Source organism: Notamacropus eugenii, chromosome 5, assembly GCF_028372415.1.
Source record: "Notamacropus eugenii isolate mMacEug1 chromosome 5, mMacEug1.pri_v2, whole genome shotgun sequence".
Lineage (NCBI taxonomy): Eukaryota > Metazoa > Chordata > Mammalia > Diprotodontia > Macropodidae > Notamacropus > Notamacropus eugenii.
In genome coordinates this window covers 325,815,385-325,829,988 of record NC_092876.1, presented here as the reverse complement: position 1 = coordinate 325,829,988, position 14,604 = coordinate 325,815,385, and the positions used below count along the sequence as shown (strand labels likewise).

The following is a 14,604-nucleotide window of genomic DNA, read 5'->3' as shown; positions in this document are numbered from 1 at the left end:
CACAGTGCTTATCACAGAGGCCTGTCAAATGGGTGGTGCTCGGTAAATATGAATAAATGAATTATGAGAATGAGAATGATAGTCATCACAAGAAACAGCAGTAATTATTGATAACAAACTCAGAAAATGGGTTCTATATGGTAAAATTCATATTCAACAAGCCTTTACTGGGGTCTTTTCATACTCTATTCTGAAAAGATAGCTTCTGGACACTGAAAGGACACAAACTGCAGAAATCATTTACATTTTGCTTTTATTAAAATGTTAAAATTTTCTTTTTTTTCCTATTGATTAAAATCAAGACTGTCAGGGTATAATGTTATGCAAAGTTACTGAAATCATTGCCAATATGAATTTTAAAAATTGATTAACATCTTTGTTTTGACGTAACAGATACCTTATAGCAAACACTCAAAGACCCCTATGTGGTACACACCTCCAAAACAGTTTACTGATGGTTAACAGAAAGGAAAACTTTGTCTTAACTTTGGTGGTATGTTGTTAACATTAACCATTATATTTGGCCAGAGTTCTTTTGCTTCTCGATGTTGCCTTCTTTTTTACATTGAAGTCATTTTGAATGTCATCTCGTTTACTTTACAAAGAAGGAAGAAAAATTTCTTTTGCCTTTTTTCACTCAATATCACTTCATACAAGTCTTGTCACATTTCCAAATTCTCCATATTTGTCTTTCTTTACAATGCAGTAATGTTCTGTTACATTAATATAGCATACATATGAATATTTATGTACACATCAGTCTTTTCTTGCAGTCAATAACCTGGTTGTGATATAGTCAAAGAAGTGAAGTCTCTAGTTTGAACAATTTAGTAACTTTTGGTTGAACTCCTTCATAGCAGGCCCTGCCAACTATAACTTGGCATGTCTCTCTTCCCACAACCATTCTAAAAAGGAGTTCCCCCATCTTTTATTATCCTTGTTAACCTGATATCTCAGGATCATTTTAATTTGAATTTTCTTATAACTAATAATCATGAGCCATTTTTAATTGTTGATAGCTTACATTTCTTTTTTTTTTTTTTTTTTACAACTATCTATTCTTATCTTTTGACCACCTTTCTGTTGATGTTGGCAAGGAATCTTAAAAATTGATGTCAGTTCCTTGTAGATTTTGAATGACAGACTTTTATCACTATATTTAATGAAAAACTTTTCCCCAAATACATGTCTTTTCTTCTGATTTTTAATCTTTTTTAAAAGCACTTTAGTGGCCCGTTTCTATATATTTGGCCAAATATGGCCATACATTCAATCCTGTATCTTAGTGTGCTTTCTTATTAACTGGAGAGACCGAAATCTCATGATATGTAAAATGAATATTCTAATACATGACACACCTACCTCATAAATAGGATGGGAATGAACATGGACTAGTTAATACCTCTGAAAATCTTTGAGTTTCTCAGAAGAAACCTGAGAAGAAATAAAAGAAACAAACCTCAAAAGAAACAAAAATCCTAGAGGAGGAGGAGAAAGAGAACAAGAGACGTTTGAAAACTAACTAAAATGAAGTTTTATTATGTATATTTGCCATTTCCCAGGGCCATAGTCTTCTGTGGTCATACTGCATCTTTTACACACAACTATGGGAAGAGGAAGTCAATTTCTTCTTTCATCTGACCCTTGTTGCAGACATCACTGACAACTAAGGAGAAAGGAGAGAAAAGAGGAAAGAATCCACTTATTGTCTTGTCTCCTTTGTATGGGAAAGTCAATTTTTCCTTCAAAAATAACAAATCAGAGAATGAGCTGATTATCCAGACAGTTACTTATCTGGACTTTGAACATCAAAGAATGTGAGACCAAGCTGTAACAGCTGTGTGGTCTCTCATTCCGAGGGCTTACTGTAAGCATTCATTTTTAAAGATCCTGGAACCTGTATGAAAACAAAAAGATATGATACCAGCATAGCAGAATGAATCTCCCTTTCTCTGATGAAAGGATTAGGACACTATCTCTTTAACCTACAGTCAAAATTGGCTAAAAATACTAAACTGATGGGTACCCTGGTGATAAAGCTCACAGCTGAGTTCTAGTGACATGATAAGTACTAAAACTCACACATGAGGTGCCTGGTGGTTTTCACACCAATTTGAGTGAGAACCAAGTTAATTTGTAAATTTACTGGTTAAGTCCCTAGAATCAGGGGTTATCTGAAATATTGCAGATCATCTTGGTTTCTTCTTCCTCACTTCAACCCAGGTGCAGTTTTGGCATGTGTGAACTAAATGTGCCTCTTTCCCCTTGTGGATCATGTGATTTAAATTGTGTTTTACAAAGTGATGATTTAGTTGAATGAACTGTGTAGAAACAAGGTCAAAATCTTAACTCAGATTCTAATAATTTTCCCCCTTCTTTTTCTATTTTTATTAAGACTGGGCCAAGAGAATCGAGTACAAGCCTGGTTCAGGGAGTATGCCGCTGTTTCCTAGCATCCACCTGGAAACTTGTGATGGGCCTGTTTCCTCAATCCAGATAACCACAGAACTACAGACCAATTACATTGGAAAGGGGTGTGACCGAGAGACGTACTCAGAGAAATCTCTTCAGAAGTTATGTGGTATGTTCTTCCTTCACTTTTCTAAAAAATACATACCCTAACCAAGATACTTTGTCTGACTTTCGATTGCATTCCTTGTGTTTCACTTACAAGTAGGATGGTGAAAGCCAACTTAGAAGATGATTAGAGATGCAAAGACAAAAAAGTAATGTGCTAATGGTGGCAAGAGAATGAGGACCAGGAAGCCAAAAATTTAGATTTTAGTTCCAGCTGCCTCACTAGTTTAATGTCTGACTTTGGACAAGTCATATCCGTGACTCATATCAGTTTCTTCCTTTGGGAAATGAAGATAGTGACCTAAATAACCTTTAAGGATCCTTCCTCTTTTAACATTCTATGATCTTATGAAAGTGAAAGCTGGAAACTGAGGCAAGGTTAGGACTAACTCATTAGCTCTAGTTCCTCACAGCTGACAAATAAGAGAATATCCTAAACTCTGGAATGCACCCCCCCCCCCAATGTAGGATGACGATGATAATGATGAACATTATAGAGTGCTTGAAGGTTTGTGAGGAACTTTACATATACCACTTCACTTGATTCTCACCAAAACCCTGTGAGGTAATTATTATTCTCATTTTTCAAATGAGAAAACTGAGACTGAGAGAAGCTAATTGAATGACTTATCGAGAATCTTGCAGCTAATAAGGATTTGAGGTAGGACGAAAATTCAGTTTTACTGACACCAAGTCCAGCACTATATCCATAATAAACACAATTTTAAAAATGAAACCATATGCATTTGGTGAGAACCATATCCTTCACTTGCACAGTCATAGTCAGGAGAGTCAAGTGTCTAACACAGACGTTTAAAGTGTGGAGTCCCAGGCACATGGAGGAGGGAAAATGATGACCTGGATTGTGAAAGCAAGGCATTTACTTATGACTGCTACCTTCTTTGAGGCCATTAGGCTTAGCTGGTAAGAATCAGCATTAGAGACCTTTTTGATGCTGTGGATCTTATCTTTTTTCCTGTTGCCATCATAGCAGAGATAGATTATTGAAGAGTAGAAATTCTGTGTATTTACCTCACCAAAATTCTGGATGAGGAACAGTGGAATTCTCTGCCCTGCAAATTGAGTTCCAACTGACATCAGGAGGCTGGTTTGAGCTAGTTAAATTGCTAGAGATGGCAGACACTGCTAAGAATTGATTTCAAACTGGTTTTATCAGGCTTTTGTCTGAGATTGTGACTCTGAGGTTCCATCTATTTATCCTCTCCATAAATGGCATGTGGTGAAGAAAACAATGCTTTCACAAAATAAATCAAAGGGGATATATCTCTTTCAATTATCTGCATGTTTCAAGAAAAAAAGGATGAGAGGCACTAAACTATTTGGAAAATTGCCTCAAATTCTCCACTTCCCTTTGCTGGCAGAGATGCAGCTTTAAAATCTTTGTTTTACCTGAAACAACTATGCTATTTCAGTCCCTCTTGACCTGAAATGTCTCTTGGGGAAAAGAACCCACACTACCATGAGTTATGGTTATTTTCAAACCTGTTCTGGCTAAGAAGAAAATGATGAAATCAGCTTGTCACAGACGAGATGAGTCCCCAGACATAAACCTGTGCTTTGATTTTGAATGTTCTTGGAGGGAGATGAGGAGATAGGGTGTTTGAGAAGGATTATCAGGGTAAAGATGCTAAAATTGTAGCAGGGCATGTTCACATAGCTACATTTAATCTTTGTTGCCAACCTCTTTATCCTCCTATGAAGGCAGCTTAATTCACTCTGGAAAGTTTCCTCAAGGAATGACCTTATTCAAACAGTCATAGGAAGAAACTCTTAGAAAAAAAAGAAAGAAAGAAACTTGCATTTTCCTTCCAGTGACGTGGAGGGCAGTGCTACCTTGACCAATTATAGAGAACTAATTGGGGGAATGGGGATTGTGCATGTGTCTGGTGTGTCTTGAAGTACACTTTTGCACCTTCTAATTAGGAATCTAATTTCTGAATTACAGGATGAGGTGGCTTGGGAGGTTAGAGAAGACAGGTGAGAAATGTATTTAAAATGTAGGACTTCTGTTTTGCTTCGTCTAGACTTTGTTTTCATAGATGTACCTTATGCTGCATTCAGGATAGAAGGTATACTATATCACATTCAAAACTAGGTCATTCTAGTGGCTCAATGGAACATGTTTGACTCAAATAAAAAAAAAATTCCTTGTTTTATATAGACAGGAAGGCAATCTACAGCAAAGGTTTCCAATCAGGACACTTCTGTGACCTGTGGGAACCTTGAGAAAATGCATCTGACAGGTCATGGGGTCCTGGGTTTCCAAGTTTCCCTTGGCCAATTTTTGATGGGATATTTTAAATTCATGTGGTGAGAACCATAGTAAGAGATAACATGTCATTGGAATCAATGTTGTACAGGGAAAGGAGCACAGGACTGGGGTCAGAAGATAGGTTTGAACACCTGTTCAGGTGCTTCCTAATTTATGTGACTTAGTTATCTTGGCCTCAGTTTTGTTTTCTATGAAAGGCGGGGAATAAGCAAGATGATTTGTAAGGCCTCCTCTCTTACATTTTGTTATAATAAGAGGAAAGAGGGTAATTTGTATGTTGCATGTCTGTGTCTATACTTGTATCTCCAAATCCTTGTATGCCTCTGAGTACGTCTGAATATATTTGTCATGGTGTGTGCTGAAGTGTACATGTGTTGTGTATATATCTCTATCTTTATGTAAGTATGATGTTGCTAGTAATATGGGCAAGTTAGCAAGAAAGGGTTGGTATCCCTTTTTTGACCCCGTATTCCTTCATTTTTAAAGTTCATTGATATATTACATACTGGAAAATTTGCAAAATCCTTATCTTGGACCATCTCTAATGACTATTGTAGTCTAGAAAAATCCCTGGGTTTTTAGCCTTTCTGGTGATAGGCTATCTCTTCTCTAGAGACATCCCCTGATTCCTGCCCTTGTCCCCTTTCCTTGAACCTCCTGTACCTATAATCTTCTATGCTTTGGACCTTCTGACCTAGAACCATTAAGCTTCCCAGATAATTGGCACCTTCCTGCCTGCAACAATAGAGATGAGAAACCACTCATCTGTTGTTAAGACAGAACTCTGCCCTGTCTTATAAAATGCTTGTCCCTCTTCATTGTCCCTAAGCTGCCCTAATATATGAAGTAAAGATAGACTATGAGGTCCCATCCATCTAAATGGAGTTAGCCATCTGTAAAGTTGTCAAGTGCTGGAAGCTGCCTCTCTGTCACGAACTACTTACTCACTCTTGACATAGCCAAAAGGCTGAGACTCTATAGTGAGGTCCCTGATGTTATCCTTTCTCCATCCCATTTTGGAGGTTTGCTGCCCTAGTATGGGAGCAGGATGCTACCCTGCAACTACTCCCTTTTTTCACTCTCTTAGTTGTCTCCAATTAAGTTATGTCACCTTCTCTTCAATGTACCAAGTTAATGGGGCTGGTGTATTTAATACTAATGGGATCATCTGGTTCTGGGAAGTCTCTTTAAGTTCTAACAACATAAATGATGATTATGGAGGTAGTGTAACATCAGTTAATCAACAAGCATTTGTAAAGGATCTTCACTTTAAAAAAAAAAACTGTGATAATCACTGGACATACAAAGACAAAAATTAAGTAATTCTCTCAAGGAAGTTACATTCTATAAAGTAAAACCACAGTACATAGTCCTGGATTTGGAATCAGAGGACATGGGTTCAAATCCCGGACTTTGTTACCTGTATAACCTTGAGCAAATCAATTACCCTCTGTGGTCCTCAGTTTCCTTATCTGTAAAGTAGGCAATCCAGACTTGGTGATCTCTATCATACCTTTCAGCTCTAAATCCTCTGGTCCTATGATAACATTCATTCTCCAAATATTTCATAGCTATACAAACTTACTCAGAACAAGTTATTCTGAGATTTCCATTTGTCAAAATAAAAAATACAATCGCAGCATTGGCTCATGAGAATCAGAAAATGAATGGAAAAGCATTTATCAAACAAATCTATGGGCTGAGTGCACAAATGCAAGCAAGCAAAATAGTCCCTGCCTTTCAAGATATATTCCCAAGGTCACAGTGTTAGATAATAGGTGCTAGGCTAGAGTGTGCTGACTGATTTCTTAAATGTAGAAACCGGTACATCCATTATCTATTATTTGGAGTGGTTTCTCACATCACTTACCCATATGCAATGTTTCTTTCAGCTAAATGCTCTCTTTTTGTATCCTCCTCTTAGCACAGGGCCTGGCATAGAGTAAGTACTTAATACATATTTACTGAATTGAATTGAACGTCCCACCCCAAGACAATGGGACTTGTTAAAAATGGACAGGCTCAGAAGGCAGAGCTGAATATACAAACTGAATTGAAGCATTTAAGAAGTTATCTAGATAATTCAAGAACAAACAAGAGATTTTCCTAAACTGAAATGTCTGCAGGTCCTAGTTTGGAAAATATTATCATTTTCAGGTTCTAGCCTAAAAGTTTTATTAAAGTTATTGATAAACCCTGTTCACTAAGAATTCAGATTTAGACGTTGAAGGAGTAGACAACTTTAGCTTGGTTTGTATGTTAGTAGAAATTCATATTTCATATATGGATTCAGTTTGGAATTCAGCAAAGTGGTATAGTTCATTCAAGTATGTGGTTTGCAAGTTAACTTTGGTGTGAGATATTAGCTTAAATACTTTTTCCTGAAAGCCCCAGGAGACTGAGCTCAAAGGATCATTGGTGACTGGGTATTTGGGTTTTTTTGTTCATTTTTCTGTTTTCTTCAAGGATTTGTGATCTCATCTGTGGGGTCCTCCCATAATCTTTGCAGATCATAACCTATTCACAATGGAAGGGACTTTTTTCATGAGTTGCTATGACTGAAAAACACTTGATCACCTGGTGGTCAACCCTCTGGTGATGAGTCTTTCCAAACTTAACTAGCCTAGTCTTCAAATAATAGGCATACCTGACTTGGTCCATGACTAAACCCAGATGCTAAGTAGGACCTGCCTGGGTTTGTGGTTTACTGACATCTTCTTTACTTCTATGCCAAGATGAGGTCTCATGGTATAGGACTAGGGAATTTTCTTGAATTTCCAAGGTTTACTTTACACACAGAGACAAATAGTCTTTAATGAGTACAAACATGGACACAAGTGATAACTTTCCTGAGGATATTTTTTTGGTTCATTCTAGTTTGAAAAATCTATTTAAGTCCTATCTTGAACAAATGGCCTTTCCCCAATTTCCCCCACTTCCAGTGCCTCCCCTCTAGGATTACCTCCCATTTATATTTTCTGTATGTATGTGGGTGGGTACATGTGTATTCACATATGTATGTGTATATTTACATATACATATACACACATATGTATGTCTTGTACGTACATAGTTGATGCCTTCTCCATTGCAATGCAAGTTCCTTGAGGTTAGCGACTATGTTTTTGCCATTTTTTTGTATCCCTAGCACTTAGCACAATGCCTAGCACATAATAAGTGCTTAATAAATACTTATTGAATGAGAGGAACATGGGATGTAGCTCATCTCTCTGGGATCTTGAAACCCTTTGACTTGCATTTCAACAATAGTAAACCTTGTCTGGTCATGGTGGGGAATGCACAGAGCCCTGGAAATGTGAGTAACAGTCATATTCTCATTTTAACAGCTTTAGTCAATTCAGTTTAATACATATTTTCTGAGCTTTAATCTCTGCTGAATATTCCTAAAGTACAATTTTAACCATGCCACTCCCCTGAAGTAAGGAGACCTGGGCTTGTACCCTGGATCCAGCATTTCGTATCTGTGAGTGAACCAGGAATATCTTGGAACCAGCTTGAACCAGCTAGAAAGAAACAGTTGTTTTCATTGTGAGCACTTACACCTCCAAAATTGGCAAATGCTACAAATCAAGGCTCAATTTACTGTTTGTTTGCTTTTCTAGATTTAAGAAAGTGAGGGAGAAAATGTGAACAATGCAGATTTATATTTTCATTTTATTTTTTGGAGGCATTCAGGGTGAAGTGACTTGCCCAGGGTCACATAGCCAGTTCCACACCCAATCTTAACTTAGGTTCTATTGACTCCAGGGCTGATATTCTATCCATTGTGTCACCTGGTTGCCCCAACAGTGCAAATTAAACTTAAAAATATATCATGTGTACATTCGTTCCTCCTCCCCTTTCCCTGAGAGCCAATTGTTAAATGTTTACCAGCACGCACACACACACACACACACACACACACACACACACACACACACACACACACACATCATCCCCTCATCCCCACAACCCCCATCACCAACCCCCCAGGCTGTGGCTATGGGTTCATGGGTTCTTTACCTTTCTGTACCTGTTTCCTTTTATATAAAATGGTGGTAATATTACTTGCAAGGAAAATACCCTTTTTTGTAATCAATCAAACTGTCTTGTATCATAGTCTGTTTTTTAACGTGTACTAGACTTGTCCATTCAGGGACACTACAAATCCCCTGAAGGCAGGGATCACAATAGATTATTTTGTATCCCCCCACCCCACCTAACATAGAACGAAATATCAAAGAATGCAACAGGCATTTGGTGAATCTGTGGTGGCCGATTGATTAAGAGGATATAGTGTTTGGCCTTGAGTCCACCCAGAAGTTAGTTAAAAGACTCTAGGGAACTTGATCCTCTTGGATTCCCTACTATTCGCTCTCCTAATTCATGTCTTGCTAGCTCTGCTGTGGCGTACAGGTGGGAAGGTAGCTCAGGCTTGAGTGAATAGACTGGGAGTACCATTCTAATTCCTTTCATTAGTTCTAATTCCTTTCACTTCCCTTCCCTTCATATTTCTCACTTCCCACCTAAAGTCCTGCCCTAGACTAGTTCCAAGTGAACACAAAGTTGTGTTATAACTTGATCCATTTAAGACCAATGGGTTCAGAATAATCGTGATTCCATTTTGTTCTGAAATTCCTTCCTTTGGGCAGTTGTTGACTCCTCCGGGACTACCATATAGAACCTAAAACATCTCATAGCATTCAGAAGGAAAACACCTTCTATATCATCCAATCTAATGAACATTTATTGAATGTCTACTATGGGCAAGGCACTATTCTAGGTACTAAGGATACAATGACAAAATGAGAAATCATTCCTCCCTCAAAGGATTTATGTTTTACTATGAGGGTACAACATGAAAACAGACAATTGTATAGATATACATATATTTATATATACACACATATATAAATATATACATATGTATATATATAATATATACCTATATTATATATACACATATACACATGCACATATATATATATATATATACATATACACACACACACACACACACACACGAGATAATTTGAGCAAGTGACAAAGAGTGCTAACAAATAAGGGGCTCTGATAAGGTTTCCTATAGGAGAATCGTAAAGGAAACTAAAGATTCTAAGGGGCGAGATAAAGAGGGAGCATATTTCAGTCAGTCAACACACATTTTTTGACAATAAGCACTTATTAAGTGCTTTCTATATGCCAGGTACTATGCCAAATGCTGGGAAAACAGAAAAAGGCAAAAGTATGGCCCCTGCCCTCAGGGAACTCACGTTTTAATGGAAGAGAGAACATGGGGAAAAACACCCAAACAATATAAACAAGAGGTACTCCCAGAGGGAAAGCAGTAGTCATGTGATATGGAGGGAGAAGAGGGTGAAGACTGAGAAAGGCATAAGGGCACCTTTGCAAAAACACAGAGATGGGGGATGATATGCCATGTATGAGAAACAGTTAATAAATCAGCTTGACTGAAATGGAGAGTGCAAAAAATGGAGTAATGTTCAATAAGCCTGGAGAGTAGTTGGGAGCCAGACGTGGAAGGCTTTACATGACATTCTGAAGAGTTTTTATTTTAATCCTAGAAGCCGTAGAGAGCCGCTGAGGTTTCATGAGTAAGAGAGTAACAGGGTCCAATCTGTTCTTTAGAATCATCACTTTGCAACTGTGTAAACCATAGTTTGGAGGGGGTAGAAAATAAAAGTCTCCAGTCATAGTTTCGTAGGATTTAAAAGTCTTACAGATGGGGAAATCAAGGTTCCCAGAAAAGAAGGGGCTTGCCTATAACTGTACAGGGAGTAAGAAGCAGGGCCAAGAATTCAAACCCAAATCTCCTGACTCTGAATCTGGTGTTCTTTCCAACTGTGTCATTTTGACTTAAGTTAATGTAGTCTGGCTAGCCCCAGAGGGACCGTCATGTATGATTCTTTATCATTTCCAAATGAGTTTCTTAAATACACACTGATGAGCAGATGATGTGATTCAGACTTTGCAAAATGACAACTCATGTTTATAAACTGCATTCCCTTGAGTCTGGGTTGGGGAGGACAGAAGCTGAAGTAAAATCTTAAGAGAGTACAGCCCGTTATTTTTAGTTTTAGTGCACCAAGGAATGAAAACAAATTTTTGAAGTTTATGATCGTCTGCACCATCTGGGTAAATTGAGTTTGATGTTTTCAAATAGGTAACATCTGTGTGTGAGGTAGTGCAACCTGCTGTTCCACCCACAATTAGATACACTTTAGCAAGCAGAGATTGTCCTTGTACAGGGGAGTCTAAAGAGAGAGAGTTGCTGATGGGAGTACCCTACCAAGTTAACGCTTCAAATTTCAATAAGAATCTGATCTGAAAAATAAGTTCTATTGAAACATGGAGCACCTGGAGCAGAAAATGTTCAGTAATGAGGTTGGACTTGCCCTGATAATAGGTTGGAGATGGTGGAGCTGTATTCTAAATAAAGAGAGAGAAAAGAATAACATGTGGTTGGAATGGCACTTGCAAAGCCCAGCATGGGGGGGGAAGGCGGGGTGGGAACGTAGAAGTTATTGAAGTACACCTTCATCAGGCCCAGGGCCCCTTCTCAGCCCTTTTCATTCCTTTTAAGGTGCTGTCTTCTTCTGTCCTCAGGCACCCAATGCCCCTGTGCCTTCCTTCCTATTCAAATCTCTTCAGAAAGATATAAATCCATTTAAGCTGAGGTCAGAATGAGGTAGAAGACCCAAAATATTACTGTCCTTTTGGAGGTGTTTATACTTCAAGAAGGGACAGTTTTAACCCAATGAAATGAAACTCTAAGGGTAGAAGTTCAAGGAAAAGCGAACATGATTATGGTAGTAGAAAGAAACTGATGGAATCCCTTCTCAGAGATAACCACTCTTAAGGATAACACAGATAAGGCTAGCCCCCTGTAGTTGAATTCCACAGGGAACCACACAAACTAACATGATGGAATGAAGGGATGGAAGGAAACTTGATGCTACTGGAGCTGCAGGAGCTACCTGGACACCTTGTCCTGATCTGACCCAGTAACCACTGAAATACATCTTTGTGATGCTGCAAATTATTCTAGCTCTTTCTAGAGAATATATCAAAGCAAGATAATCATAATCACAACTAAAGCTCTGTTGCTATCTTATAAATGTTGTTCATATGATGCTGTTTTTGAGACTAGAATTAAAGGTCATTGACACCAGACTGTTTCATGTCTGTGTTTCCATCCCCAAATCTCATTTGGGGAGAGGTATGTACAGCTGGAGGGATCTGAAACAGCCTCATGTAGGAGGTGACATGAGCTCAGTTTTGAATTAGGGTTTCTGAGGGGCAGGTAGGTGGCACAGTAGATAGAGTCCTGGGCTTGAAGTTGGGAAGAATCATCTTCCTGAGTTAAAATCTGGCCTTAAACACTTACTAGCTGTGTGACCCTGGGCAAGTCACTTGACCCTGTTTGCCTCATTTTTCTGTAAAATGAGCTGAAGAAGGAAATGGCAAAACAGTATCATTGCCAAGAAAACCCTAAATGGGGTCACAAGGAGTCAGACATGATTGAACATCAACAACGCCTGTTTTATATCAGTTCACAGAGTCAAACATTACTGAAATAATGAAATAACAAAAAGAATTCTGAGGGATTGCAACGTGTGATTCCACAGCTTTAGCTAGCCTTATATGTAAGAAAAGGAGGTGAATGCTTCTGGAGTGATGTGATTATGGGATACAGAAATAGTCTTTATCTCCCCAATCCCATCTCATGTGCTACCTGAGGTCTAAAACCCCTTCAATGAGAGGTAAAGTTTTCCATTTCACAATTAGAATTTAATGCTGAGGGCACAAATACACCTAGCGTCATCACCTTTCCAGTCATCCAGGCTCATTGTTTGATTAATCAATCAGTTTAGAGTATGTAGGGAAAAAAGAGAAGGCGACCCAAAAGAATCTTTTAGAAAACACTCACAGTAATGGGGAATGATATTTGATTCCCTTCTTTAAAATCCTGTCTGTTCAAGCTTTGACCTATCCCTTGTGTGTATTCCCATTGCATCCTGGGCCATCTCCAGTCTTCCTGATGAATATCTGGCCACTGGACCCAGATGGCTCAGGAGAAAATGAGGCTGGTGACCTTGCACAGCCCTCCCTCACTCAAATCAAAGTCAATTTCAAGTCGTCATCATGCTAATGTCATGGTCCTCTTCAAAAATGAAGGACGAACACAACCTGTGAGTAGATCGAGCTGCATGAATGGGGACCCAGCTAGTTGGGTAACTCAGCTTGTCCTCTCCCTCTCCCCTCCAAAGAAAAGTAAATTTTGATGGCCAGAAGCTGCCCAGGGGTATACTGGCTAGTATCTTTCTTTCTTTTCTTCTTTCACAAAACCTTAAAACCAGTACACTCTGGAAGTCATAGATTGGACCATAATAGGTCCCTATTCACTTAATGGCTATATTTTGGGCCTTTCTGATTAGGGTGAATATCAGGGGTAACTGTTTGTCTTTGTAACAGCAACCCTGAGTGTCTTTTCCTCCCAGCTTGATTTTTTTTTCTCATTTTTTTCTAATTAAAGGGGCCATCCCTTGACTCATTTCTTAAAGAGGCCTATTCACTGAATGCACATTACCTTACTCTAGGTGAGTGCCTGAAAAGGCCTTAGTCTAAAAGGGCCAGGGTCTCCCATTGCATCCTGGGCCATCTCCAGTCATCCTGATGAATATCTGGTCACTGGATCCAGATGGCTCAGGAGGAGAAAGTGAGGCTAGTGACCTTGCACAGCCCTCTCTCACTCAAACAAAATCCAGTGGAATTCATGTCATCATTCCCCTGATGTCATGGTCTTCTTCGAAAACGAAGGACAAACCAATTCCCTTCTTTACATTCCTCTAGCTATTACTCCATTTTAGGCCATCTTGACCTCTCCTCTGGTCTACTGGAACAGCTTCCTAAATCCATCCAATAAGCATTGTTTTTGGTGATGTGTGTGTACTTGCCTCATCCATTGCCAGATTAATCTTCCTAAATAACAATAATCATGCCAGCTCCTACCCTATTTCCTATGGAGAAAAGTCCAAATACAGGATCCCAAAGTGTCAGAGTTGAAAAGACTCAAGCAGCCATCTAGTCTGACCTACATCCAAAAGGGAATCCCCTCTACAACACATCAAAAACCATGAAGATCTTGAGTGGGAAGCAAAACACTGTCTCTGGAGACATCCCATTCTAGCCTTAGAAATTAGAAACTAATTAGATTGAGTTTCTAATTATTAGAAAGCTTGTCCTTATATCACATCTGCCTTTCAGCTTCTAGCTGTTGCTTCCAGGTCTGTCTTAAAAAGTGACACTACACAGCTCTCATCACATTTCCACATGACAGCCCTTCAGGTATGTAAAGGCAGTATTCATGCTTCCCTGCCCAAGTTCTTTCTCCAAGTTAAACACCTCAGATCCCTTCTACTGAAATGCATATTTGGACCCTTCACCATTCTGGTCACTGACCTCTGGTTGTTCTCTAAATTCTCAGTCTTTCCTAAGATGTGGCACCTACAACTCAACAAGGTACTTTGGCTGCTATCCAGCAATCTCTCGACATAGACCTAGGAATGAATAATGTTCTAATAAAGCTTAAGACTGCATTCTCAATCACAATTGGCTTATATTGAAATTATGGTAGTAGTAGCAGGAGTAAAAGCAGTAGGAGGAGGAAGAGGAAGAAGTGGAGTGGTGGTAGTGATGATAGTAGCTGTAGA

At 38.8% G+C, this 14,604-nt stretch overlaps 1 protein-coding gene across 1 annotated transcript in view; it reads left to right on the top strand.

Moving 5' to 3' along the window:
- CLSTN2 (calsyntenin 2) overlaps positions 1 to 14,604 on the top strand; it is a 962,254-nt gene that overhangs the window by 803,614 nt on the left and 144,036 nt on the right. The window contains exon 6 of the mRNA XM_072613511.1: positions 2,396 to 2,581. Coding sequence (XP_072469612.1) covers positions 2,396 to 2,581 — 186 coding nt within the window. The remainder of the gene's footprint in view (positions 1 to 2,395; positions 2,582 to 14,604) is intronic.